The 25,818-nt window shown below is 35.4% G+C and overlaps 2 protein-coding genes across 3 annotated transcripts; one reads left to right on the top strand and one right to left on the bottom strand.

The window, feature by feature from the left end:
* Positions 1-2,713: 2,713 nt before the first annotated feature.
* Positions 2,714-11,375, bottom strand: LOC143463707 (elongin-A-like). 2 transcript variants are annotated; one of them, XM_076962109.1, is made up of 17 exons: positions 11,096-11,375; positions 9,770-9,854; positions 8,637-8,693; positions 8,193-8,417; positions 7,977-8,042; positions 6,108-6,678; positions 5,873-5,977; positions 5,665-5,759; positions 5,497-5,559; positions 5,118-5,277; positions 4,978-5,031; positions 4,732-4,826; positions 4,374-4,475; positions 4,159-4,240; positions 3,940-4,077; positions 3,515-3,637; positions 2,714-3,388 (listed from the first exon to the last, which is right to left on the bottom strand). In XM_076962109.1, the coding sequence occupies exons 2-17, from the start codon at positions 9,824-9,826 to the stop codon at positions 3,324-3,326; spliced, it is 2,058 nt and encodes a 685-aa protein (XP_076818224.1). In that variant the 5' UTR covers positions 9,827-9,854; positions 11,096-11,375; the 3' UTR covers positions 2,714-3,323. The 2 variants fall into 2 exon arrangements, with proteins under 2 accessions (XP_076818224.1, XP_076818223.1); XM_076962108.1 differs by lacking the exon at positions 9,770-9,854 and having other exon boundaries at positions 11,096-11,370.
* A 4,406-nt stretch (positions 11,376-15,781) lies between these two features.
* Positions 15,782-25,427, top strand: LOC143458275 (TBC1 domain family member 15-like). Its single transcript, XM_076955302.1, has 15 exons — positions 15,782-16,708; positions 17,401-17,496; positions 19,696-19,823; positions 20,086-20,307; positions 20,575-20,709; positions 20,968-21,094; positions 21,252-21,458; positions 22,078-22,206; positions 22,348-22,451; positions 22,617-22,691; positions 22,854-22,990; positions 23,311-23,411; positions 23,550-23,747; positions 23,998-24,114; positions 24,314-25,427. The coding sequence occupies exons 1-15, from the start codon at positions 16,682-16,684 to the stop codon at positions 24,476-24,478; spliced, it is 1,968 nt and encodes a 655-aa protein (XP_076811417.1). The 5' UTR covers positions 15,782-16,681; the 3' UTR covers positions 24,479-25,427.
* The last annotated feature ends 391 nt before the right edge of the window (positions 25,428-25,818 follow it).

A 25,818-nucleotide genomic window follows, 5' to 3' on the forward strand; every position in this document is an offset into this window, starting at 1 on the left:
TAAGGAACAGCCTATATTAAATGTTGTTGTAAGTCTATCTGCACTAAAACCACAAGAATGAGCAAAGCTAAAGACACAATGAGGTTAGCTAAATGAAGAAGTGCTGCATAAGTCTATTCTTTTCCGTATATTCAACACAAAAAATACCCCATTTATTCGTCTTTTCAACAGATTCTCTTAACATATTGCAATGTGTGAGACTAAGCTTCCAATACCACATTAAAACTTGCTTGAAGTGAACAATAAATAGTAATTTGGTAATAACAAACCAAGTATGCCTAATCCAACACAAGAAAGACGACAATTTGTAAAAACAGACGAAATAAACAAGCAATCAATTTTTTTCATTTACCACGGAGTATTCAAAGCAAAACACTTTATGAAGAAATATATCCATCTCAGGATGTGCATTAGTGAAGTTCCTAGATGCACTCTAGTTAATTACTCAAATTAGCTTAAAGTCATCTGCAGGAAAGTTCTCTTGTACGACTTTCGCCTGTAGTCTGGTTGTGGAGAGCTTCGCATTAGGCCCCAGCAGTAATCTGCCATCATGTGAGTATCACATCTACCTTGATATCCTCATCTATTAATTTGAAATCTTGGTGAAACCTTTCACCTTGTTCCTCACTCATATTTCCAAGGTTTTCAGGGAAGCGATCCAAGTAACTGAATAGATAGTGAACTTTTATGCTCATCCTTGATCCAAGAGCTTGAAAGTTTGTAAGCTTTACTTCTATGAGATCCACATAGTTGCTTGCTTTTGTGTTTCCAAGAAATCCTTTTACAACTGCAACAAAAGAGTGCCAGGCTGCCTTCTCAACTTCAGTCATATGTGATGGAAAAACTTAATATTAAATTAATTTTCGTATTTGTTGCCCATCAAAATGGGCAACAAATGCTTTGACCAGGAAATGCTTTGCACAGGTGATCAAAACAAGCACCATCTTTATCTAATCTAAGGCCTTGACAAATTGTTTCATCAAACCCAGTTTGATGTGCAATGTGGGTAAAATGATGCGATTACAAATGACCAAAGGTTCATTCACAAGCTGTTCATGTATGGGCCATTCCTTTTTAATCCAGCGATGATCAGTGGCCCGACTATCCCAGTAACAAATAAAGCAGGGATACTTGGTGTAGCCGCCTTGTTGTCCTAAGAGAAAGTTGAACATTTTCAAATCAACGCATATCTCCCAGTTATGCTCAGTATAAGAAAGTTTCTTCAAGATCATCTTTACACTTTGGTAGTGTTCTTTAAATCGACTGAGTGGCCAATTGGAACACAGACAAACTTATTTTCGTTGTGAAGTAGCACACATTTCAAGCCTTTTTTGGAGCTGTCAATGAATGACCTCCATTCTTCTGGTTTATACTCAAGTAGACCCATAGATGAAAGAAGCCCTTCGATGTTTTTACAGTACACAAAATTATCTTCTTTAGAGAAAAATTGCATTAACATTTCTTCTCTGTCCCGGTAAAACGTTATTTTTGTTGCCGAATCAAGAATGTTATGCTATGTGTTGATGTTAAGGCTTACGTTAGTGCTTGATGGGAGATGATATAAACTAATGTAAGGTCTTATTTACCCCTCAAGCGAGAAATTTGTGCCAGACAACTCAACATTTGGGCAAAACTAAATAGCTGCTTCACATGGCTTCAGTTTTTGTTAACCTACGTTACTCACTAGCATACATTTGTAACTTTTCATGACGTATTTAGGAAAAAGCAATATCTCAAAAAGTAGAGCCAATTCAGCAAAAGTAATGGCATTTTCGGACTCAGCGCCCCTGATATACCACTAAATCGATCTAACATATCATGCCTTTTGAAAAAAAAATTTTTTTGTTGGCCTGTGTTATTATTTTTTTCGTTGTTTGCTTTTTATCACATGCTTGCGCCTCCTAACGGAGAAACATATTGTCACACTATGCGTTGTATGTTGAATACACTTTATGTCCCTTTATTACATCATAAGTACTACAAAAATATGACTAATTTAATTTAAATATTCTTTTTATTCACGTGCAAAATTATTTAATCATGAATAAAAGCAAAAACGGATCTAAAATTATCCATAACCCGTGAGTTACCTAAAGGTAATGGAGTTCCTAGCTCTATACTTCTTTGGTTTCGATCCATTTCCAGGGTATTAGTTAGCCAATATTCGTTAAAAAAAGATTATATATTTATTAAGATTTTAAAGAAAGATTTTTATGAAGAAAAGTTGCGATAGTAACCGTTGTAGTTATAGCACAAATGTTTCGACCGCCATTCAAAATTTCATTTCACACAAAGCAATTTGTTTAACCATTATGTCATGTAAGAGAAAAATTTACCTAAATTTGGATAAAATTTATCGCTCGGTGCTGACACGAATATATTTGAGATTTGTTCGAAATGGATTAGACCTACAGTCCTACGTGATGTTACTCGCGGCACATCCCTAAACGTCATTCCATCCACATGCAGAAATGGAATTTGCTTTCAAGCATTTCTGAATTTTGTTTTCATATCCTCATATTCATATTATTTGCGTCTCCTTCTCAAGTTTATATGATTCTGACGCTTGTACCAAACGTGATAAGATATCGTTCGAGTAGAGCTAACTTAAAACTATAACGACTATAATCGAACTTCATTGTGGCTGGCAAAAAAACGAATACGTTTCGTTAAAGGCTTTCATAACTTTTCAGGCGAAATAAAAAGACGTTGATTGTCAAGATTTCTTGTTTTTATACCACCGCAGGAATACACGACCCAAAAAACAAGGTACGAAAAGTGGTTTTAAAAACAGTTTCGAAACCTTTCCCCAGCAAAGCGATTTAAGAAAAACAAGTTCACAAAATAATGATGGACATAAACCGCAATGTCGCTTGAAATATAACAGGCACATGGTCCAGAGTACTTCAATACCAACATTACGTCATGGACAGCTGTTTCATTATAAGACCCGGTAGGGAGTTTAAGAACACAACGTTTATCCATTGAGAATTAGACTGGTTATTATCATGCCTTGAACACTCGAACGTTCAAGAGGAAAATGCTGGGTCCTATAAAAACTAGCTACAAGCTAGTAAAAGCAACAGCATGCGCGTCAGTTCGCAATCTAAAAAAAAACCTAAAATGGCCTAAGCAATGCACTGACGTATCAAGTAGGCTACACAGGGGAAAAGTTCAATAAAATGTGCAGAAAATCAGTTGGCTCACATTGCACGACTTGGTAAATATGTCATCGTATGCGATGACCATGAACACTGATGAGTTTAAGTTAAACGTCTGACTTCTCACAGTGACAGGAAAACTTTTGTGGTGGAGAAGATATACTATCTTCTGTACCGTTGCTTGATACTTTTCAACGTCTTTGCCATCATGGGAGCGATGCGAGGAGCTTAAAATTATTAACAAATCTTTAATAACACGAAATAATCAAGGCTGCAAAAACACTTAAAATAATGGTGTTGTCACTTGTAGAGGGCATGAACAATTGCTGTTTCCTCGTAATTACAATCATTACCTTGCTTTTTCATGGAGGCAGATCTATGGCTTGGTTCATCAACCGTGTCTGCAGTTATGGATCCAACAGGGATAGACATACGGATTTCAGTTGCCTGTTGCTTGAAACCGGTAGCCGCAGAACCTGGTAAATAAAACATATACCGCTTTAACATAGGAAATCAAGATTTACGACCCACCACAACTTACGTTAATAAACTTAAACTGGTAGATATGGGGATCGGGCTGTAACTTTGGGATACTTAACCAGGGTGTTATGGAAAGTGTCGGAGGATAAATGCGTTTTATACTGCTGTTTAGTTAACACAACAATTGTTATTCAATTGAATTCCAGCTCTTAATCAGTTGGATAGGAAATAGTACATCAGAATGACCCGGTTATGAGGGCGCGAAACGTGAAGGTTTAAATACAATGCTGAGCATTACTTCGAAGGTTAGATTGTCCTGATCCTTGAAATGGAATTGGCTTTTTTCCAGCAGTGCCGTATTTTAGCTGGGCTCTCATAACATTTCTAGGTGGTTTTGCTTGGCCAACACCAACATATGCGAGCTTTGTACGCTTTTCTGAAAAAAAAATCGAAGTTTTTATGGCTGCAACATAAACCTCAAAGGCTCGTAAACTGGAGTGAAAGACAAACAACTAACCTAATGGCTTTGCCTGATTCAGCTTTGCTGCAATGGAATGGGTAAGCTTGGCAAGCTTAGCTTCTCTGGCATCGTGTAACCTCTGTAAATATGATGAACAACAAATAACCCTCAAACACAGTATGGTCGCACAAATTTAGCCACAAACATTTTCCTGTCAAATTAAGTAAACGAAACAAAAAAGTAAAAAGACCCTATGCCACAAAGCACCGTACAAGGTACATCTCTCTCCATGATTCCAATTCATCCGGTTCATGTCCACGGAAATCTTGCATAGCATGTTTTCTCCAGAGCACATCGGTGTCATCCAATAAATACTAGATAATAAACAAACACCGACTTAGATGCTATCGTCTCTTAGTTCAAATTATGTTGTTCAGGGATTTGTTTGGTTTCAAACAACTGCAATAACACTAATGACGGTTATTTTAGATTAAGATTAGTTTTGAAAAGTGCAGTAATGCGTATCCGTAATTCATATATTGTGCGATCTTTGGCATACGCATTAAATATTCTAATCCCAATAATTTCCATTAATATATATAATAAAAATTACGCACATAAATAACCTACCACATTGCTATCTTCCAACCTATACAATTGATCCACCGTGCACCTCTCCAGTACAGGTTCAATAATGTCATATGGCACTCCAATCACGTCAAGCCCTAAGGATAAGTTTTTAAGTGTATCTCAAATTTGTGAACTCATTACCTAACTCATATCAAATATTACATAAACATTCTTACAAAAGATGTTTCTGACAATGAGAGTGCCAAAATTTTGTGTTGTATTCTAAAATGGCCTTCATATACTTACTTTCAATGTTATTCATTAAAACATTCATACACTGGTCGAAAAGTGACATCATCTCTGAAAGCAAAATGTAAAATGTCAATTGGAAATACGTTACAAGACTGTGAAAAAAGATTAAACAAATAAACCCTAAGGTTAAATACTTGGAATATATGCAAGCTTCTTTCCAGAATAAACTTGCATCCGCTTCGAGTTACGCTGTGTGTGGAGTTCAGCAGCCATTTCATCAGTCATCTTTTCAGCTTTTGATAGAGCATTTGAATGGAGCTGATGATTTATGATAGGCAGAGGTCTGTATGTGGCCTGATTGGAAACAACAGTTGTTGCTTGCTCTTCTAGCATTGGTTCGAGAGCAATTAAGCACAGTAATTAATATACTCAACATTCTTATTTAAAAATTTGAGCAAAATTTAAACTATGTAGTGTTTTGAAATCAGTTTTAAAATAATTGCTCTAACTGCCATCTACTAAAATTTATATGTATCTTCATGCAAACCAGGATATTGATGATAAAATACCAACCTGTACTTCTGGCAAATGAAGCTCAACTTTTGGTTTGGATAGCTTGGTTATATCATTTTGTGGCTGCAAATGTAAGATGTTCAGTCGCTAAGAGCATAAAATTATGGAAACTGCCAGTACAAGGAATTTAGCAATGCTTAAAGCGGTTGGGTGTTCAGAATAACATACCATTGAAATTGGCACTGGACTATTTCTTGACACCTTTTTCTTCTTTTTCTTGATTTTGCTTGTATCCATCTTCATAAATTGCTCAAATGACATATCTTTACAATGTAAAACATAATTGAATGATGAAATACTGGCATAATTTTACACAAACAAAATAAACCAGAAAAAATTCAAAAAAGTATTGATTAAAGAGTATGTGTTCACTAACCTTGCGCCTTTGGCTTTTTTTTTTCAGTTTTCTTGCTTGTGCTCTGATGTTCAGTTTTAATTTTTTTATTGGTTGTCTGATTGGTTTCAGGTGACTTTCTTTTAACTATGATAAAAACATATTAATAAAAGATTATAACAAGTTTACTTGCAAAATATCACCCAATGTAATTCATTTCGAATTAACGTGAGACCTTCACCAACAACATCATTAACCTTAAGTTTAAAAGACTTACCTCCAATTTTGGAGCTGGGTTGTGTGGTGGTTGGTTTTGAAGCTTTAAGCTGAACTAATGAATTGTTATTGTGCTTAGCTGCAACACTTTTATGATTTTTTGTTCCATTGTCTTTTGAGTGATTATACTGCTTTTCGTAAGAAGCAGTTTTTGACGAAAAAGACTTTTTGTGAGAACTTAAATCTTCTTTTCTTGATTTCTTGATAATCTTTTCTTGTCTACAAGTGTTTTCATGAATTGTTTCTGAAATTAAGGGCTTTTTATGGTGGGTTTTACCACTATGTGATGGTACATATGCTGGGTGATGACTTTTTGATTCACCAGGTTCATATTTGTTGTCAAATTCAGCATCATCAATTTCTCTTGATGACGGATACTCATCATCACTTACTACGTGGTTGTCATGAACTTTCCTTACTTTGGTAAAGCTGCGTTCATTATTATCGAGCTTATCGTTTTTCTTCTTTAAATTTTTGGGCTTTGCTTTATGAGAAGAATATGTTGAAGGGTCATATACTGAAGCTTCATCTTCTCCATCAGATTCTTGTTTCTTTTTCATTCTCTTGGATTTCTGTAATGATATTTTTAAGAATGTTATACCTCAAATTTATAATTGTATTTGTTCATTGTATGACACCACATACAGTTTGGATAGCATAAAGAACTTGCACACTATTTCCTAAATAAGTGTGCAACTCAATGCTTCATATGAATTACAGTTTATTTTCGTCCAATAATAAGCTACATAACCCTAACAAACTTGGGACAATAAAAATACACAAAAAAACAGGGCAAGTATTAAAACAATAAACTGATGATTGTATACACCAAGAGTGGTCAAACCTACTCTACGTTCGAGCCACATTGGATAAAACCAAAATTTTCGAGAGCTGCAACATAAAAACTTAGCAAATGTGTATTTATTCAAAAATATTCATAGCCTAAGAGGAGACTTTTTCATTTCACAGCAAATGCAGATAACTATGCTGAGTTTAAGGAAGTCAGTTGATCTTACGGTTATCATGTGAATACCCATCACAGACAATACTCTTTGATAAGCCACATAAGTTTCTGATGTCAACCGTCATGTTCCTAATTTGGGTGAATGCGTATCACTACAAATCATGTCACACAATCACTGGATCATACTAGTAGTATGATTAGCGATTGACTGGAATAAAATAGATTTTAAAACCAGGTAAACTAATCGCAACGAAAGGAAAACAGACAAAGACAGCTTTTCTACAACTTCAAATAGCTACATGCAAATGTCCAAAGAGCCACATGTGGCAATTTAGCCAAGCCAGATATGAACACTGTGCTTCAGATGGTTTTCACTCATTTGTAGATATAGGGTCGAGATTAAACTAATACTGTACAGCCACATATACAATATACATACATATATGTATGTAATTAGCTATACTATGGATAACTTGAAGCTCTATAAATCAAATTGTTATTTACATCAAAGCTCTTTTCTCGAAATTACTTAAAAACATTCATTCAGTCACAATTCAAAGAAAAGTAACTGTTTTAACAGAGCTTAGCACTGTAGCAAATAGGGATTGCTGAAAATAGTACAACAAACTATTCTACAAGCTCTTCCCTATAATTTTAGGAAGGCATGAGGCAAAAGTTCATTTCTTTTTAAGATAATGTGGTTTGCTGCTGATTGTGTATTGAAGTATTTTGTATTATATAATCTAAGTATGCAAGTAGATGAAGTGGGCTTTAAATAAAAACTGAACACTGTGCAAAATGAAAAATATGGCGCAATGTTAAAAAAGTTGTTTGGCACAGTAATCTTACTTTTACCATCAGCCTTATATAAGAACAGAGAAATAAATTTAAACTTAGCTGGAATACCTTATGCATTTTCCAATTTTGTGTTGGATCATATTCATAACTTTCCTCCTCTTCAACACGACGTTTCTAAACATGCAAAAAATAGAACATAAAACAAAACAAAAAAAAAATAACCAAAAGACAAACTATTAGAACTGATAATCAAAGTTTTTATGATGTTCCTGACAAAAACTACATTTTTATGTTTTAATGGATTTTTGATTATAAGAGCCTTACCGCAGCCACATTATTGCTTTTCTTCATTTTCCAGTTCCCACTTGGGTCATATTCATCATTTGTTGTTACACTTTGATTAGTGTACTGATCACCTGTTGGTGGGGCAGGGTATTGGTTTATGCGAAGCAGTTTCTTCCATTTCTGGATGAGTTCACGAGCAATTTCACTGACAGTTTCATTATCGACCTTTTTTATAGCATTCACAGCTTTCCCCACCCCACTTTTCTGTAAAATCCGAATATATGACAACTGGTAAATAGGAAGCATGGTTCGAAGCAAAGGTCATATTTTCTGATGGTACATTAATAATAACTATTTAATCTTTAAAAAAATTCAGAGTTTTATAGCGTGGGCTACATATCTGGCTTTACGAGTAATAGAAAAAAAGCTAGCCTACATAATCTTGACACACAAAAATAGCATAGGTTATGTTGATAGTGTTACCTCTAAAATTGCAACAGTCATATCAATTTCATCTAACTTCTGCAGAGCACGAACAATCTACAAAGTTAAACATGTTTCGCTATATTACAAGATATTTGTATGCTAAACAATGTGTAATTATCTTGCAGAGCACAATATCTTAATACTAAGTTCTAAAAATATTAGTATGAAGATATTTTACAAGAAAACATAGGAGAAGGTAAATTTAGTTGGCATTAAAAGAAAACAAACAATTAGTTTAAGAAAGATTCCAAAATTCTGGACATGGATTGGCTCACACTACGGACAAAATTCACAAAAGAAAAAGTGATTTGGAAAAATTCCTCTTCAAAAATGGTCCAGTTGGTTTATCTTATGAAAGCAGATGGTGTTTGCATAAATAACTATATATATGAAGAATTTCACAGCATGAAAAAAGAATAAGAAAACCTTTACTTGGAATTTGTCTTTGTAGTGTTGCAAAATGCACTTGGGATAGCCTAGTGGAGAAAAGTATCTGGTGCATTTGATGCCAGTCTATTTGTGCTACTTACTGGATTGTATTATCGCCGGCAAAATAAACGAGGAGAGCTCAGTCTTGCCAAAATGACAAACGTTAGTATCCGCACTTGAAACAAATATCTGATTAAAATATAAACCAAGCCTGGGTTGCTCAGTAAACATCTTTGTCTGGCTCTATATATGTGTGGCAGGCTTCTGAATTTGCAGGGTCACCAGATATAGCTAGATGGTTGCACAGTAAAAAGAGCTTGAGTTGTTTTTTTTTGAAATAGTTTTCCAGGGCACCGAATCTCTGTTTACAGTGGTTTTGGTATTGTTTGACTGATGAGTGATAATAATCCAGTCATCTGCATGTTTCAGTTTTGTGGGACGAGTATCAGACATAACATATATGCAAAGAGGTTCAGAAGAGTCAAGGTAAGTCCCAATTTTTATGGTACCCAACTTCAGATGCTATGTTTTGCTAATAATCTTTTCCTGAAGCGACGCTGGAAGTACCTTGTGCTAATCATGTTGGAGGTGATTCCTGAAATGGCTTTACAGTGAATCATTCTAGAAGTGAGAGTTTGGGTCTGAAACAGTCTATATTTCATGGCAGGGCTCATGGAGATCTTGGATATATGTAAACTCACCAACTCAGGTGTGTAACGGCTAGCCAAGTGTCCGGCATCCGGCAAATCTTTCTTCATAAGAAAGTTCTTCTCTAACTGCCTTATTCTGGATAATTTTATTGGTTTAGTCATTTATAATATTACACAAATACAGACCTGTGTTGTATCTTTACCCGTTGTGATGCAAAACATTTTTGTTATTTTACAATGAGTTATTGCCAAAACCGAAAACTGTGCAGGGAAAATGTTAGTCACCGTTTCAATAAATTTAGTGTTCGTATTGGACAGTTTTATTTTATATGCTTTATTCTAGTGTTATCTGTATGTGTATTGTGTGACCTTAGCTCGAGGTAGTTAAGCCTAGCTTCGGAAACTATATACAGTTGTATTAGGCTTATTTGGCTTTCAGTTTTTCAATATTGATCATAAATGCAAACTTTCACACACATCAACAACCCTGGTGACGTCAAATCTGCTTACCTGCATAATTTTTTGAAACGGTTTTGCCAACAACTCATTCATGAAAAAAGACAGATAAATTTCATACAGACAGAGTGACAGACAAACTGAGTAAATCTCATGTGTACATTAATGTAAATAGAACACAGCCCATCAAAAAATATTGTCAGGTGAATGAATTTTTGATTCGTTTGGAAATTTCGCCAATCATTAATATGGTTAAATGCATGAAGTCAAATTGTTCATTCGTCAGTCGCCACATTTCGAAATACTAAACATTTTTTAAAGTTTTTCTGTTGTTTTTTTTTGCTGCTATGGTTATGTCTATATTTTGTATTTGCGCAAAGTGTTTTTGATAGAGTTCTAGTCCGCACAAGTAGTTGATGAATTAATCTGGATATAACAGTTTGAGGGAATACATTTAGACTATTAAGCAGCTATCCATTTATCTCTTATATTAAGGCCTAAGGCAAATATAAATTAAAGATTGCAAATAGTGTAAATGAGGTTTATCTCAAGTGTGCAGCTGCCACAAAATAAAGACCTGGGTGTAAGGTGCAGTGTGCCAATATTCAGCATAGAATTTTGAAATTTCCCAATAAATGGTGACAACAGTAAGCCAGTCGCTTTCAGTCCCATTTAATGTTATTATTTTTTTCAGCCCTGTCAGTGTTTTCAGCCCCAGTGCTTTTATATTTTTCCAATTATTTTGCCCTTGCATGACATGCAGACATGTGATTGTGAGGCGTTGATAATATGTTTTTTACTTTCAGCAAATTCGTGGTAAACATTCAGACGTTGTTTTTATATCATCCATGTTAACAAGAACCTTTTTAAATTGAAGTATCAAGCCTAGTTTAAAAATTAATTTAAAACAAAATATCATACCTTAAGCGGGTCGTTGTCTGCGTCAAGTCTAGCTTTGTATTTGTTGACTATACCCAGCAAATAATCCATTACACTGAGCTGTTGTTGTACTTCTTAGGTCTTGTTTGCACAATTTAGTGCAGCAGAATGTACAGCCAGTTACAAGACTAAAATATGACTAGGCTGCCTTACACAATTTGTAGCAAGTAACAGTTTCTGTTAGGGTAAGACTGATGTTAACGTTGCAAATCACAAATGCATGTAAAAAGGCCAGCTCAATTTTATGACAGATTCAGAACCATAAGAGTGGGTGCACTGTTGTTGAACAGCAGCCTGCTGTTTCCAAATGGAACAGCGCTAATGATTTCTGCTCACTGCCCAGTGAGTAACAGACAACGGCTGCTGCAGACAGGCAGTTTAATTTATTTTTTGCTATTGACTGTAGGTTCGAAAGAGAAGTATTGTGCTTGGCCTCGTTTTAGAATGTTCAAACAAGAAATACACTCACAGACAGTATTGTTATATTATCACTCCATCAACCTAACACCTGAACATCCTGATATTAACTAATGTTCTGTAGGCTAGTAGTAGTACCGTAGGTCCATTTTCCAGCAGCAACCAATAGCTGAGTGCTTGCAACTTGAGCAATCACAGTCTGCTGTTCATTACGTCAACTACAGCAGATTTTCAATTAATATTGAGCCTTAAACAAAAGCAGGGCGTTATTTGAAAGCAACAGGTTGCCATTCAACAATAACACTCATTCCTTCGATTACTAACCCAGCAAAAAACCTGCAAACCTTCGACTATTGTTTAAGTCACTTCACGCTGGAATGAGCCTTTTTATAATGGTATACAAATACAACTATACATTACAATAAGAGAGAAAAAATGGTTATGCTCGAGTGATTTTGGATTTATAGTCTGGCAAGCTGAAAGCTTTTTCAGGAAATTTTTTTCCACAATTTAGAACGAGAGAAACACTCTCTCTCTCTTATTCTAAATGGTGATAAAAAGGCTCTACCCGTCACGCTTCGCTTCGATCAGTTGTGTTCCTCGCATAACCATCGGAAATATCAACATTATTTATATTTCGTGTTTATATTTCTAATGTCTATGGTTCGTCGTTTATTTTAACTTAAGAAATGGTAACGTAGTCTTACGAAGCTTTTATTGTTTTGAATGTGAAAAAATATGTATACTGTAGCGGATTAGTCATTCGTATGAGGTTATGAATTAGCTAAAATATGAAAATTAGTTTTTGATTGTTAAGAAAACTAGGATTCCTGTTATGAATATTCATTGTTCTTTTGATAAATTGTTGCCGTCTTGTTGACTATATTGCGATCTGAAAACTGTATACCGGTGTGCTAGTAGTCTATGTTTATAGCATAGGACACAGGTCATATGCGAACATATAGACCAGGCTGTATAAGCTATAACTAATTTAGTTTTAATTTTGAGCAATATACATACCAGGGTGAAAAGTTCTTACTGAGAACCAAATATTTAGGGTTAATTCCATACAGTTGCAAACAAAGGAACTAGCACAGGAAACATAATTATCTATTTGCAATATTCAGGTAGGCCTACTAACACGTTTCGGACATTATCAATTTATCATATGTCTTTTATCATAGTAGGAAACAAGTAAATGTTAAAATCAGTGTTGTGTAAATATTTATAACGACTCCGTGCAGAAGTAACTGCAAGGAAAAAGAAAGCAAAATAATAGAGCTTAAAGACAAGACGATACAACAAACAATTATAGGTGCGAAGGTATTGTTCAAAATAACGGGCTGCGGTGATAGCAGACGTTAGGAATGGCAAGGTGCAAAAAACAGTATTGACTTTAGAAGGTACCGGTGGAAATGGTAAAGCACAAATTATTACAGGCGTGGGATAGGTAGATTTGTTATAAACTTTCAATAAAAACGATGAACTGTTTTCGTAGGCTTGTTTATTAAGGGTTGGATTGAATTGTTTAATAAAAACTCCTCGACTCTGTTCGGAAGTTACTGCAAGAAAAAAGGGCGCAAAAGTCAGAGCCGCTGCCACTATTTCGCCGAAAACAACCGTGCATTCAAAGTTCTTTTTCACAGTTTCTTGTTAATCTACCTTAAATGTTACAATATAGTAGCCTAAGTCTAACCTAAATTTACCTTCTAGTCTAAATCTAACTTTAATTAAACCATAAATACCTAAAATCAACATCTTACATGGCCTTTCTCTTAACGTAACCGCCTATCTTTAACAGCGTAATCTGCGTAATCTACTTACGGTGAAATAGGCACTCTCTAAAGTCTAAACGATAATTAATTAATAGGTGTGAAGGCACAGTTCAAAACACCGGCCTGTGGTGATAGCAGACGTTACGAACAACAAGGTGCATAAAACTGTATTGACTTTAGCGGATAACGGTAGAAATGGTAAAGCACAAATAACTACGGGCATGGGGTGGGCAGATTAATTATAAACTTTTAATAAAATTGATGAACCATTTTCGTAGGATTGTTTATTAAGGGTTGGATTGAATTGTTCAATAAAAAGTGCTTGGTAAAAAATTATAATTATACACGTTTTGTAAGTGTGTATGAGTGGTATTTAATTACTCTTCCTACTTTTTTCGTGGTTTCTTCTACAAGATTGGTAGTCAATAATTGTGTTATAAAAGGCTTTTGTGCTCCAAGTTGCAGTAATTGTCTATCCCAATGTCGCAGCAAGTGCGGCTTTGTACTGCTCGCAACATTCAAACGATCTTGTGCCCATTTTCTTGGTATGGCCGATATGAGTTTAATATATTCGATAAAGGTTTTATTGTTAAGCGAAATGCCTTATTTTTCTGTTATTTCATCGTATTGCAGTGTTTCACCGTTAGTCTTGATAATTTCTTCATAGAAATATAAACTCGTCAATGCGAGTTTATTAATAAAAAAGATTTTACTTCTATATTCTAACTGCTTCTTAATCTTAAACCAAAGGTTTTTTTGTCGAAATGAAATTTTTCGTCGGATTTACTTAGAAATTGCTTTCATGGTTTTATTGATTAACGCGCGTTGTTCTCAATGGCAATAACTTCATGTTATCAGGGAAGTTTGATAACAACGCACACGTTATTTCTTTTGTCGAGTAAAATTGTTTTTCAGTGTTTTTCCAAGGAGTTGCGTAACTATCATCAATAAGTTGTTTAACCCACTTAAGTTTAAGCGCCAAAATATAGCTTTCCAGATCAGTCACATTTGCTCCGCAATCACAAATTTTCTGATACATTTGTTCGCGTTTGACCCTTTCCTATTTAGAGCCCCATATAAACAAAAAAACAGTTTGCGCGGTATCTTTTGCAAGAATTTAGGAGAAAATTTAAGAGAAACGAAACTAAAGCTGAGAATCGCCAGAAACCAAAACAATAAACGCAACGCAAAAAGTATTCTATTGTGAGTAACATAAAAATGCAAGGTGAAATAGTATTTAAGTGAAAAATTATGTAACATTCTCCCACCTTAGTCGCTTTCCATCCCTGCAAGCGTATCATTCAACATCTGGGTAACGTCGAGTTTGACAGCGTTTGCGGCGTGGTCGTTCGTTGCTCAATAATTCAGAAGCAGCCGCAGCATTTACTTGACGATTTTTAATAAAATGTTTGTACCTGCTTTTGTGGCTTTTATTGCAACCATTTGGTATGTAAAGTTTAGCTCAACCCTACCAAAGCTATATTTCTTGAGGTACTTCTGAAATTCCATTTGTCTCCATTTCTAAACTCTCGTACGCTTTGACGAGGTTCGACTCCGAATTTTTAGGGATTGTATCTCCTTCGGTTCGTATTAACATGTGGCCTGTAAATGGAAAAGAGTCGCTAATTATTGTATCGTAACTGTATTGTAGGCTATAGTTATTGTATCGTAATCAAGTCATCAAACTCGAGTCGCAAGTCAAGTCATTTACCGTTTAAGACTCAAGTTAAGTCGAGTCTTTTAGTACAAGTGACTCGAGTCAAGTCGAGTATTTTGGTTAATAAGATTCGAGTCAAACCGAATCAATTAATATTCAAAAATAAACCGAACAGAAAGCAAAAACACCCTTTCCATCAACCACAAATGTTTAGGATTAGTACAAAATTTGCTTCATTTGGCTACAACGTATCCATTTTCATTTTCTAATAAATAAACTGGGTGCAGTTTTTCAACTACAGTATATGGTCCTTTGAAGGAAAAGTAAAATTTTCTGGACTGACAGGCTGGCACGGCATTAGCCGTCAGCCAAACGTAGTCGCCTATCTCGGTGCGATCGTGTTTCTTTTCCAGCGTGTTTCAGGCAACCTCTTCCCCTAGCTACATGCACATCCTTATTGGTTTCTTAATTGTGATGTCATAAAAGCCCGATATTCGTTAAAATTAAGAGAGGAATTTGCGTGTTTTCCATTTGCTTATGGCAATAACTGGTTTAGCACTACATACTAATACAAATCCTTTCAGCAGTATATTTACTGACAACTACCCGCTACTTTTTTGATTCAAGGTCAACTTTTTTTTGGACTTTCGCCTTACTTTAAAAAGCTCCTCTTCTCCAGAAATCACTAAAGCATGGAGATCAAACAAAACCTTTTTATATGATGTTTGTTTGTCTGCCTTATTGGTCACAATCACGTGACCTGAACTCCTGACCGATTTGATCATCTGTTTTTGTTTTGATTGAGGCATTGCGTCATTAAGGGTATAGGTTAGTTAGCCGTTCTCTTGTACTTTTGCACTCCGACTTGACGGTTTGAATGGGAAGAAGTTATGAGTTAATACAAAAGAAATTATGACATATTAATTTCTCAATACTCGATTCTGAGATGGGGGTGGAAAAGTAAAGTAGACCAAGCTGCTTGTAGACTGGGTCAGGGTGCCCAACTCCAGGATAGAATGTAAGTTTTTTTGCACCGGACAGCGTAATTTTCAATAACTGGTGTGCACCAGAAGGCAACAAAAAGTGTGCACTGGTATGCGTGAGTGTGCATCAAATACCATTGTTTGGGAATTACTTAGCTTACAAAGTAGCTTTTTTGACCCATTTTGTGCACCAGAATACGTTGTGCACGGAACATGTCCGGTGTACAACGCTCTCCCTCTCTCGCCTAACTGCCTATAGCCTAGTTGGAGGCATCGATTGATTGGCTACCAGCAGGCCATGGCTGACCTACCGCCCAAACTGCCTAGCCTTGTTTAGGTGGTAGGCGGACCGACACCAATATAGGATACCAGTACTTTGTGGCTAAATCTGTAGCAGCTTACCGGTCTGTAGCCTACTTCATGGCAGCTTTCCAGGATTGCTTATTGGTTACTACTTACTACCATTATTATTAAACAAAGTGAAAGACTACAGCCAAATACTACTTGTTAGAGAATGTTTTGTGTAAAAATTTGTTAAAAATCTGAGACAACTTGCCTTAGCATCAGAAAACCAGCCCTATATTATCAAAACACTTTTAAATAGAAGGATTTATTGCTGTTTGGTAACAGCAGTAAAAATTTGCTTCAAGATTGTTTGTTCTATATGCGGATAACCATAATTTTAGTTGTTCATTTAGTATATCTGTAACTGCATGCTACTGGTGCAAGTGTGAATATGGATCAAAAGTCATCAGCGAAAATGGTAACTGGGTTTTTTTTGTATTTACAACCTATATAAGTTTTTACTAGGCAGATGTCTGTAACTGTCAAGTAATCACTGGATTGGCAATACTGCAGTAGCAAGAGTAGAACGTAAATTTAAAACCAGAGTTAGCTTGTATATTTATGTTAAAAACAGAAACATATTTCTCTCACGCATGCATCTGTTGCAGTGAAGAGATAGGAAAAAATGAACTTTACCATAACTTTGTTTGTGTATACCGTATAAACAAGATAACTCTGATCTCAATTTTATGGTCTATATCAGCGTGGTCCAACTTCTTTTCATCGCGGGCCAAAATCAGAAATTTTTTTTATCTTGCGGGCCAATGTTTTTAAATTAGAACTGAAGAAATGTGAAATTAGAACTGAAGAACAATGTGACATTGATATTAGAACTGAAAAAAGTTCTCTTTTTTATTAAGATTGAATCAAATTGAATTGAATCAAAGCTTACTATCAGTTTGCGGGCCAAAAAATCGGTGCTCGCGGGCCAACTTTGGCCCGCGGGCCTGCAGTTGGACCACGCTGGTCTATATTATCAGTTTTTGCTCTGTTATTTTTCATCTGCTGCATCTTTATCTTTTCTTGAAATTTCTTGCTTTGTTTATTGCTCACAAGTTTTCCTCTATACACACTTACAATATTACTAACCTTACTATTTTATGTTATTAGGTAGTGTATGAACAGGAAGGGGTTTTCATTCATTTCTGCATTCCTGGATCAGATGATGATAAAATGCTTGGTGGTATTCTGACAATCTTCAAAGATGTAAGTCGAAACGTTTAATTTAAACAACATTTTTACCGATTGAAACAGTTAAATTAGTTGTTTTCAACTTTTTTATATATTAGGATCAATTCCCAAACATGTACAGTAATACATGCATACTAGAGAGTAGGGATGTGCCTGTATAAACATGCCTGTTGTTTTTATACCTTGTCTCTGTGGCAAGCGTGTCTTGTTTTTGCAAGCCTCTCCTGAGGTATTTTGGTAATGTGACCATATCATTGAAGTTCAGACATCTCAATTCAAATTAGAGGTTCGGCCTTAGGAGTCTTCAATTCTTCACATATACATTTGATCTAGCAGCATCAAACCATGACCCTTTTTGTTAAAAGTTTCATTCCTGAAGCCTACACCTGTGAATGCGCTTTTTCATGGTGGTAAGGCTAATATTGACAAAGTTATATAGTCAACACCAAATCAATATTTGCTGTTAGGTAATAATAATATCGTTGTTCTATTAATTGCGTTTGCTCAAAATAATGGTGGTAAAAATTCATTTTGGTTATCATTGCTGAGTACAGATTGCTGCCTTTTGTCACTATTAAATGACTGTGGTGCAATCAAACAAAGCCAAGATGAGTACAGTGCAGGTCTCTTGAATGTCAAAGAACCTCTCTTTGTTTTATGCTTAATTCAACAAGCTACTCTAACCATGAAAAAACCAAGCTGTGTGTTCTCTACCTTTGACTCAACTATTTTAAGGCACTTGTCTCGCTCCTTCGCAGGCAGACAGAGCTGATAGATGCCTCAAGAATGAGAACGCTTGTTCTTTTCGCCACTCTTGTATTGGGCCGATTTACCTCATTTTCCAATCTTTTAGTGCGTCACATACTAGTCAGCCAAAGCATTTTTGTTGGTTTATGGCCTTTAACATTTTGAATTCCATCACAATTAGCTGCATTAAAAGCTTTTGGAAATTTTATAGCTTGGTTAAATTCGACCTCACTCTTGTTGATAATCTGGCCATGAAAGACCCAGTGAATGTAGATCATGCAGTTGGCGTCAAAACATGGGATCATTATGAGTTCAGTGGATTTGCTTTGCCTGGGTCTTCGAGAATCCAATAGGAGAATGGAGAATCCCTTTCAGTGGCACTGTCGCTTAGTCTTGTGATCATAATAATAGATTCAGCTTTCACGTCACAGGTAACAACAGTGTCATGAGCACTTGGGTTTGAAGTAAAAAGTCCCATCGTTTCCTTGCTGCTCTTAACACACATATCCCTCTGTTCTTCACTGAACAATCTTGGAACAAAATTTGTGCATGTTCAAGTCGTTATGCATGGTTTTATGCACAGTTCCTTTTCCTGCATCAAATGATTGTTGCCTTTTTCCGCAAGTTAGAAGTGAAGAATAACGGTCTTCATCTAGGAAGCTGTGAATTTTGACAATTAATTCTGGTAGTCTCTTCTATTTTACTCTGCCAAATCTTTCATTGTCCCTCACATGACTCACATGTCCTCTTGGAATTATTTGTGCTTAGCGGTAGACAGTTGCCTGGCAAATTATGATATTTGCAAATTCATAAATTTAGCAGCACCTACTGTATATCACGTATGTATCTGTTGCAGCTGTATAGATTGCTCTAACTGCCAATAGCTTGACAGGTGACAGTTTATAGCCCAACCATGCCAATCAGTGCAGTGCCAGTTTAACGGGTAGCGTATGTGATTTAAAGGATACCGTAACTTCATTGCTGCAAGTGATTTAGCTACCGGATTTTTTATGTTTAAGACAATCATAATTTATGCAATTACAATGCTTCACGTTGCTAATTTCTTCACATGACGCCTAATTGGACATAAGCTAAACTGAAACTCCTACACTTCTGACTTCAGTTGACAACCACGTAAGAAAAGCAAAAGCAGTAGCGTGTTATTAAGCAACTTAACTAATCTATGACATAACAAGAGCCTTAATCTATGTCACAATGAAGGCTAAAAACTGAGACTTTGCGATTTTCTTTTGCCGATAAGTATCTAAAAAGAATTATTTTTCAAAACTATTTTACCAGAATGTTCAGTGAGTATTGTTCTTTCATAGGAAATTAACTTGTTTTTGGAGTTTCCCCTCACTTTAATGTAAGCTCTGTAAATAATTAATAGCTGCAAAAGGAATGATCAAAAATCTGTGATGCTAGAAAGCAGATTGTGTTTTATAATAGAATTTCTTATTCTACCAGGATGAACACTGTTATCTCCAATGGAAGCCCTATGACAACATTGTTACACCACCTCCTGCGGAACATGAAGCTCAAGTTTTAAGTGTTTCATCTAGTGCAGTGGTTGGAGAAGATAAGCAGCTAGATAGGTATTTCTGTCAATTTTGTGCTGCCCAGTTAGTTCCCAACCTTTAGTGCTGACTGTACGCATAGTGTTTCGTTGCAGATTTTTTTGCCCTATAATATTTAGATAAAATCCTTACCACCAAAAATCAAGAAAAAGTTTGAAATTTAATCTCGTACCCCTAGTTAAGTTATTAGAACTTGCGTTATTAGATTGATATGTGAAATTTCCCTTTTTGTGACCAAAGATATTTTATACTGATAATGTACTTTTAATTAAAACCGAAGCTCTGCATTCAACCATGAAATTACATCTGAAATGAGGCTGCCCACTCCCGAAGTTGCACTGGATCCTGACTGGACAATGGTTGCAAAAGATGCAAAAAAGGAATCTTCTACAGATGAGTCTTTTGATCTCAGTATGGATGTACTCTCTGCAGAATCCCAAGAGAGTAATTCTCCACAGTACACTTTCACTATCCCACTTGAGGACATTCGATGTATCAAAAAGTAGGTACTATTTTCTTGTAATTATTTTTAGTTCACCTGTATTAGTGTACGTATTGGTTTCATAGTAGTTAATGAGCTTGGTATGAGTGATATTTTTGCTGTAGCCTGCAAAATGTATAAATAGACCCTGCCAGTAATTGGCACTTCCATTCAAGCTTTATAAATCGAAATTCATTTTGTATTATATAGTTGATTGAAATTATTGTTTGAAAGTTTTGTCTCATATGTCAAATTTTTGGAATAGTAATTAGTCGTAATATATGCTAGATCCAAAAAAGGTGTTGCTTGGGCATATCTTTTGCTAGAATTGGCAGATGGTGCATCTCTGCCTACTCTACATTTTCACCAAGGTGGCTCTAAAAAGTTTTGGAAAGTGTTGGAAAGATATGTAACAACAACTAAGTTAGTATACGTACTGTGCAAAGATACAATATGTATATACATATATATATATATATATATATATATATATGTGTGTATGTTATACATATAGTGTATATATATCGTGTGAGCTTAACTGGGACTTGAAGATTTTAATTTCGTTTTATGCGTTGTGGAAAAGTGTATCTTGTCAGTCACTTCCTATATAGTATATTTTCATAAAGTTAGCATTTTTGTCTTGTTCTTATGTCAGATGTATCAATGTTAGTAAATGTATAGGTCTCTTAGACAAGAAAACACTATTGAAATAACACCACTCAATCAGAATGCTCTGACACAGTCTTTTGATCAACTCAATTTGTTTGGTGACAGTTCATTCCCCACACTTGGCGGTAAATTTTTGGAGGTAAGCAGTTGGCTTAAATTGTTATCTGTTTGTTGCTAGTAAATTTGCACTTTTATGCTTTACCCATCATTATCATCATACTGTACATCTGATGTTGTTCCATGACCTGTGCATTTGATAAATAGTGACAAGAACGTTATTCGTATATCTTTTACAGAATCCTCTAACTTCAACATTCAATCAGTTCTCAAAAGTGACTAACTTCTTGCAAGACTTTCTGAATCCAGCTGAGACAACTCCACTGACAAGGCCAACCAATGAGCGAGCGTCTTTGATTGATGATGCCACTGAAGCGGTTGGTTCCAGTCGAATCCAGTTTAAGCAGGAAGGCGAAGGAAGTGCAGGCTTTGAAGTCATAACTTGTGTAAGTGACAACAATATATAGGACATGAATACCAACCACATGACCACAAAGATGGACATTCTCTTTTCATTTCAACATTTTACCTTCTGTCACTCAATATACTTTTGGCCTTTACCCTTTGCTTTCAAAATTTAGTCATAGACAACAACATTTTTCTCCACCATACTAAATGAGTTCAGTTTGCTTATAGCTATGTCTTACTGAATTTTGAGACAAAACGACTGTAGCACTTTAGATTTTGCAAAATCACATAAATTTAATTACAGGTTGGCTTAGTGTTGTAGTGTTTCTTTGGAACATTTTCTCTGAGGCAATTTTGACTATACGATATGTCGATATTTTGACTATACGATATACGATATGTGGTTAATTATGTAGCCACATAAATTTTCTTGTAGTTGTCACAAATCTATCTATCTTGAAAAGCCTTGTAATTCAGGCTCTATTATCATGGTTATGTAATTCAGACATAGACATGCTTATTCTAAAATATTTTTTGGTACACAGTTTTGGCAAAGAATTATGTATGGTAAACTCGGAATAACCGAATTACATTTCAATCCGTATTGAAGTTAGTGTGATAGGTATTACTGTATATAATATTATGGGTGTTTTGCAGGCTGAACTTGGTCCACGATTGCATCCGCAGAGAGGCAAACCGATCAGCCCTGAGTACTGGACTAGTCACAAAGACAGTGAAGGAAGGATCACCGAAGTTGAACAAATTAAGAAAGACATATTTCGTGGGGTAGATGCATTAGGTTAACACCTTTTACGTGTATCACATGATCACTCTCACTCACCCTCACTAATTGCATTCTCTGTGGTTTGAGACACTGAACTGTGTGAAACACGGCAGGATTGATATTTTTTGTGTTTTTAAATTCAGGGTGTTGATCCTTCATTACGCAAAGAAGTGTGGAAATATTTACTTGGTTATTATAAGTGGGAAATGACAAGCTGTGAGATAAGTGAGCTAAGAAGAAATAAGGAGTAAGTTTGCTATTTCTGAAGGTTTTATCCCTATTTTACAGTACTGCTATGCAGTGTGCAATTTGAAAAATGTTATGTGTTTATCAGGTTTAGTTTAATTATTTATAATTGCATTTAATTACATGCTTATATATTTGTAATTAAGTATTTTTTTGTATTTTTAAGGGAAGATTACTACCGAATGAAGTTGCAATGGAAGTCAGTGACACCAGATCAAGAAACTCGCTTCACTCCACTGAGGTAGATCCCTTTGTTTAATACGTTGTTTTTAGCCTAATCTGAAAACTGTTCGACTAAGAAAATAAAAATGTTAATTTTCGCCCCGCACTCGTATATTATTCGCACGCTATGCTGAAAATAGTTTGCAGAAATCATCATTTTCTGGTATAATATTTCTGCCAGAGAAAACAAGAGCTTGATTGACAAGGACGTGACGAGAACCGATCGGACGCGGACCTTCTATGAAGGGAAAGAGAATGTCAGCTTGAAGCTTCTCAATGATGTCCTTGTGACATATTGCATGTATAACTTCGATCTTGGTATGTAGAGCTCTATCTTCTGATGTGTAAGCGTGTGTTGAACCGAACAGTCTTTCTAACGTATATAATTTGTCGGCCTTGGGTTATTGCCATAAATCCCATATTAATTTCATCAAAGAAATAAGATTGGCACGGGCACAGAATCGAAAATATTGTAATAAAACTAACTGATTGAATAAAATCAGGAGCGTAATTAGCTCAACATGTTGGATGAGGCATGAGAACTTATTACTTTGATATTATATTCCGGACATTTTGAATGTATTTCGGTGATGATATTATTATGTTCTTCATATGAGAACTTGCCTCTATTTTTGCAGGTTATGTTCAAGGTATGAGCGATCTGCTTTCTCCCATACTGGAGCTCATGGGAAATGAAGTTGATGCTTTTTGGTGCTTTGTTGGATATATGGATATTGTGGTCAGTAAATGCATACTTTATTAAATTGCTCAATCTCTTGGAAAGCTTTTCTTGAACTATCTTAAAAGGGCATTGTGGTAAAGACTTCCAAGGACTTGTATGGCATTCCTTCAAAATATGAAATTTGGTTATTTACAGCAACACAATTTTGATGTCAATCAAAATGGTATGAAGGCACAGCTGCGCGACTTGCGAACGTTGATTCAGTTTCTTGATCCAACATTTTTTGACAACTTGATTGAAAAAGATTCAAAAAACCTTTATTTCTGTTTCCGTTGGCTCCTCCTAAGATTCAAAAGAGAATTTTCTTTTGAAAACATCCAAACGTTGTGGGAGGTAATGAGTTGTTGTAACGATCGCTGCAAATTTTCACCAAATTTGTTTTGTTTCTCCGAAGTTAGGTTTTACCGCTTAAATTATTCTTTGCAAAATTTGTAACTATAGTGGAAGCACGTTAACTGAAAATATCTAGTAAGTCACAATAAATTAACTGATCATGGTGAATGTTTTCAGTCTGCGATTAATTTGGTGAGCTCCTTTATTTTCAAGTAATAAGCTTCCCATTGACATTGTACCGGTTATTTAGGTAATTTGGACCGGCTTACCGTGTGATAACTTCCATCTTTTGATCTGTGTTGCTCTTTTGGACACGGAAAAACCTGTCTTAATGGATAAAGATTGTGGCTTTACGGACATATTGAAGGTATCTATGTTATCATACTATAAAATGCTCACGGCCAAATTTTGACAAATGCAAACTCCAACTCAAGTCGAAATAGTGTTTTCACGTTCCAATAGTTTTTAAAAAAGTTATTCTACGGTAAACTAGTTTACTAAATCTTGTTACGGCTAATGCGTTCTAGAAATACCTTACCGGTAACCGTAGATCTTTCATTCTTCAGCACGTTAATGGATTGTCTGGCAAAATCGATTTGCAATTGACATTGAGCAAAGCAGAAGGAATATACCTTCAACTCGCTACTTGCCAACGCGACCTATCCGACACTGTGCGAGACGTAGTAGGTTTATCAAAACAGACAAAACGAAAACAAGAAAATGAAAATTAGGAAGCTCTTGGTTTTGTGAATTAATTCGTACTTAAGTGTTGTCTCAAAGTTTGTCTGTATCACGTCCATTGCACATCGGTGTTCTGATTTATAAGGCGGTATATACGCATATGCTTAAACCATATGGAGCATTTTTATAATTACAGTAAATATATTTCCGTTAATAAGTTTTCGTTTCTGCTTTCCAATTACTCCGTATCTTCTTAACTCTGCCGCTATGAAGCGCGTCGTTTACAACAGCAGGGTACTAGTGTTATGTGTGATGAATGGATACGTTTGATGACTTGACTATCATCAGCGCAATGCGTATGAGACGTTTAAATATTTTTTTCCATTCAGTTAAAATTCTATTATCATTTGTACATATCCGCGCATTTTTTGTAAACCTATATGTTTCCGTTACTTGAAAAAACATATTTTTGGAAAAAATTATAATACTGCCTACACCATTTATAAATTTTTCAAGAATATTTGAATCTAAAGGAAAACGTGGTAATTTTTTATGCTGACTTTATGCGCCATTAACATCAACATCATGTTTAATCTCAAAAGTTTTGGGTCTTTATTTTCCATTTTAAAGAGTTTTTTTTATAACTCGTGCTTGTAAGATGTGATCATTTAGATTATCGTGTAATGTGCAGGCATTTCTTTGACACTTACACCACGTATTTATGTCGACTGAGTTTTGTTTTGTATGTTTACGGTTTCGTGCCTGTATAGTCGTGCAATATTGAATTGTCTTTAACTTGAGCGGAAAAAGATTTTTTTCCCATAACAGGTATGTATAGGCACACGTTAAGTGCATTGAGAAATGGCATAATATTCCCTTCTATCGTTATAGCCTAATTGTCTGTGCGCCGAGTTTTCTGTTTCATTGTTTTGCTATCTTTTTTTTGCGCGCGAGAATGGTGAAAGCACTTAGCTTGAATAAATAGTGATTCAATTCCAATTTTTATTTTGTTGTTTTTGAGATATGCAGATTCGCCATGTAGGCATCACCGTTGTAGGACAAGTAGAAAAGATTTTTAAATGACTTTCACTTAGCATCAATATAAGATGCTTTAATTTAGAAGTTATAAGATGGCCTTAAAACTTTGCCTAAGTTAGATGCTGTAGTTTCATTGCCCGTCATACAAACTATTTTCAAAGTAAATTTTGGTAACAATATTACGCTCGTTTCAATAAAGTTGGTGATAACTGGTAATTTTAGAAGTTCGCAAGTATTAAATAACATTCAAAGAGAAATAATTGGCTAGCAGCAATAAAATGCTCAGCTTTCGATAACCTGGGTAAAATAACAGATATTTATCATTTTGAAAAACACCTCAAACTAAGCATGT

This window comes from Clavelina lepadiformis, chromosome 1, assembly GCF_947623445.1.
Source record: "Clavelina lepadiformis chromosome 1, kaClaLepa1.1, whole genome shotgun sequence".
NCBI lineage: Eukaryota > Metazoa > Chordata > Ascidiacea > Aplousobranchia > Clavelinidae > Clavelina > Clavelina lepadiformis.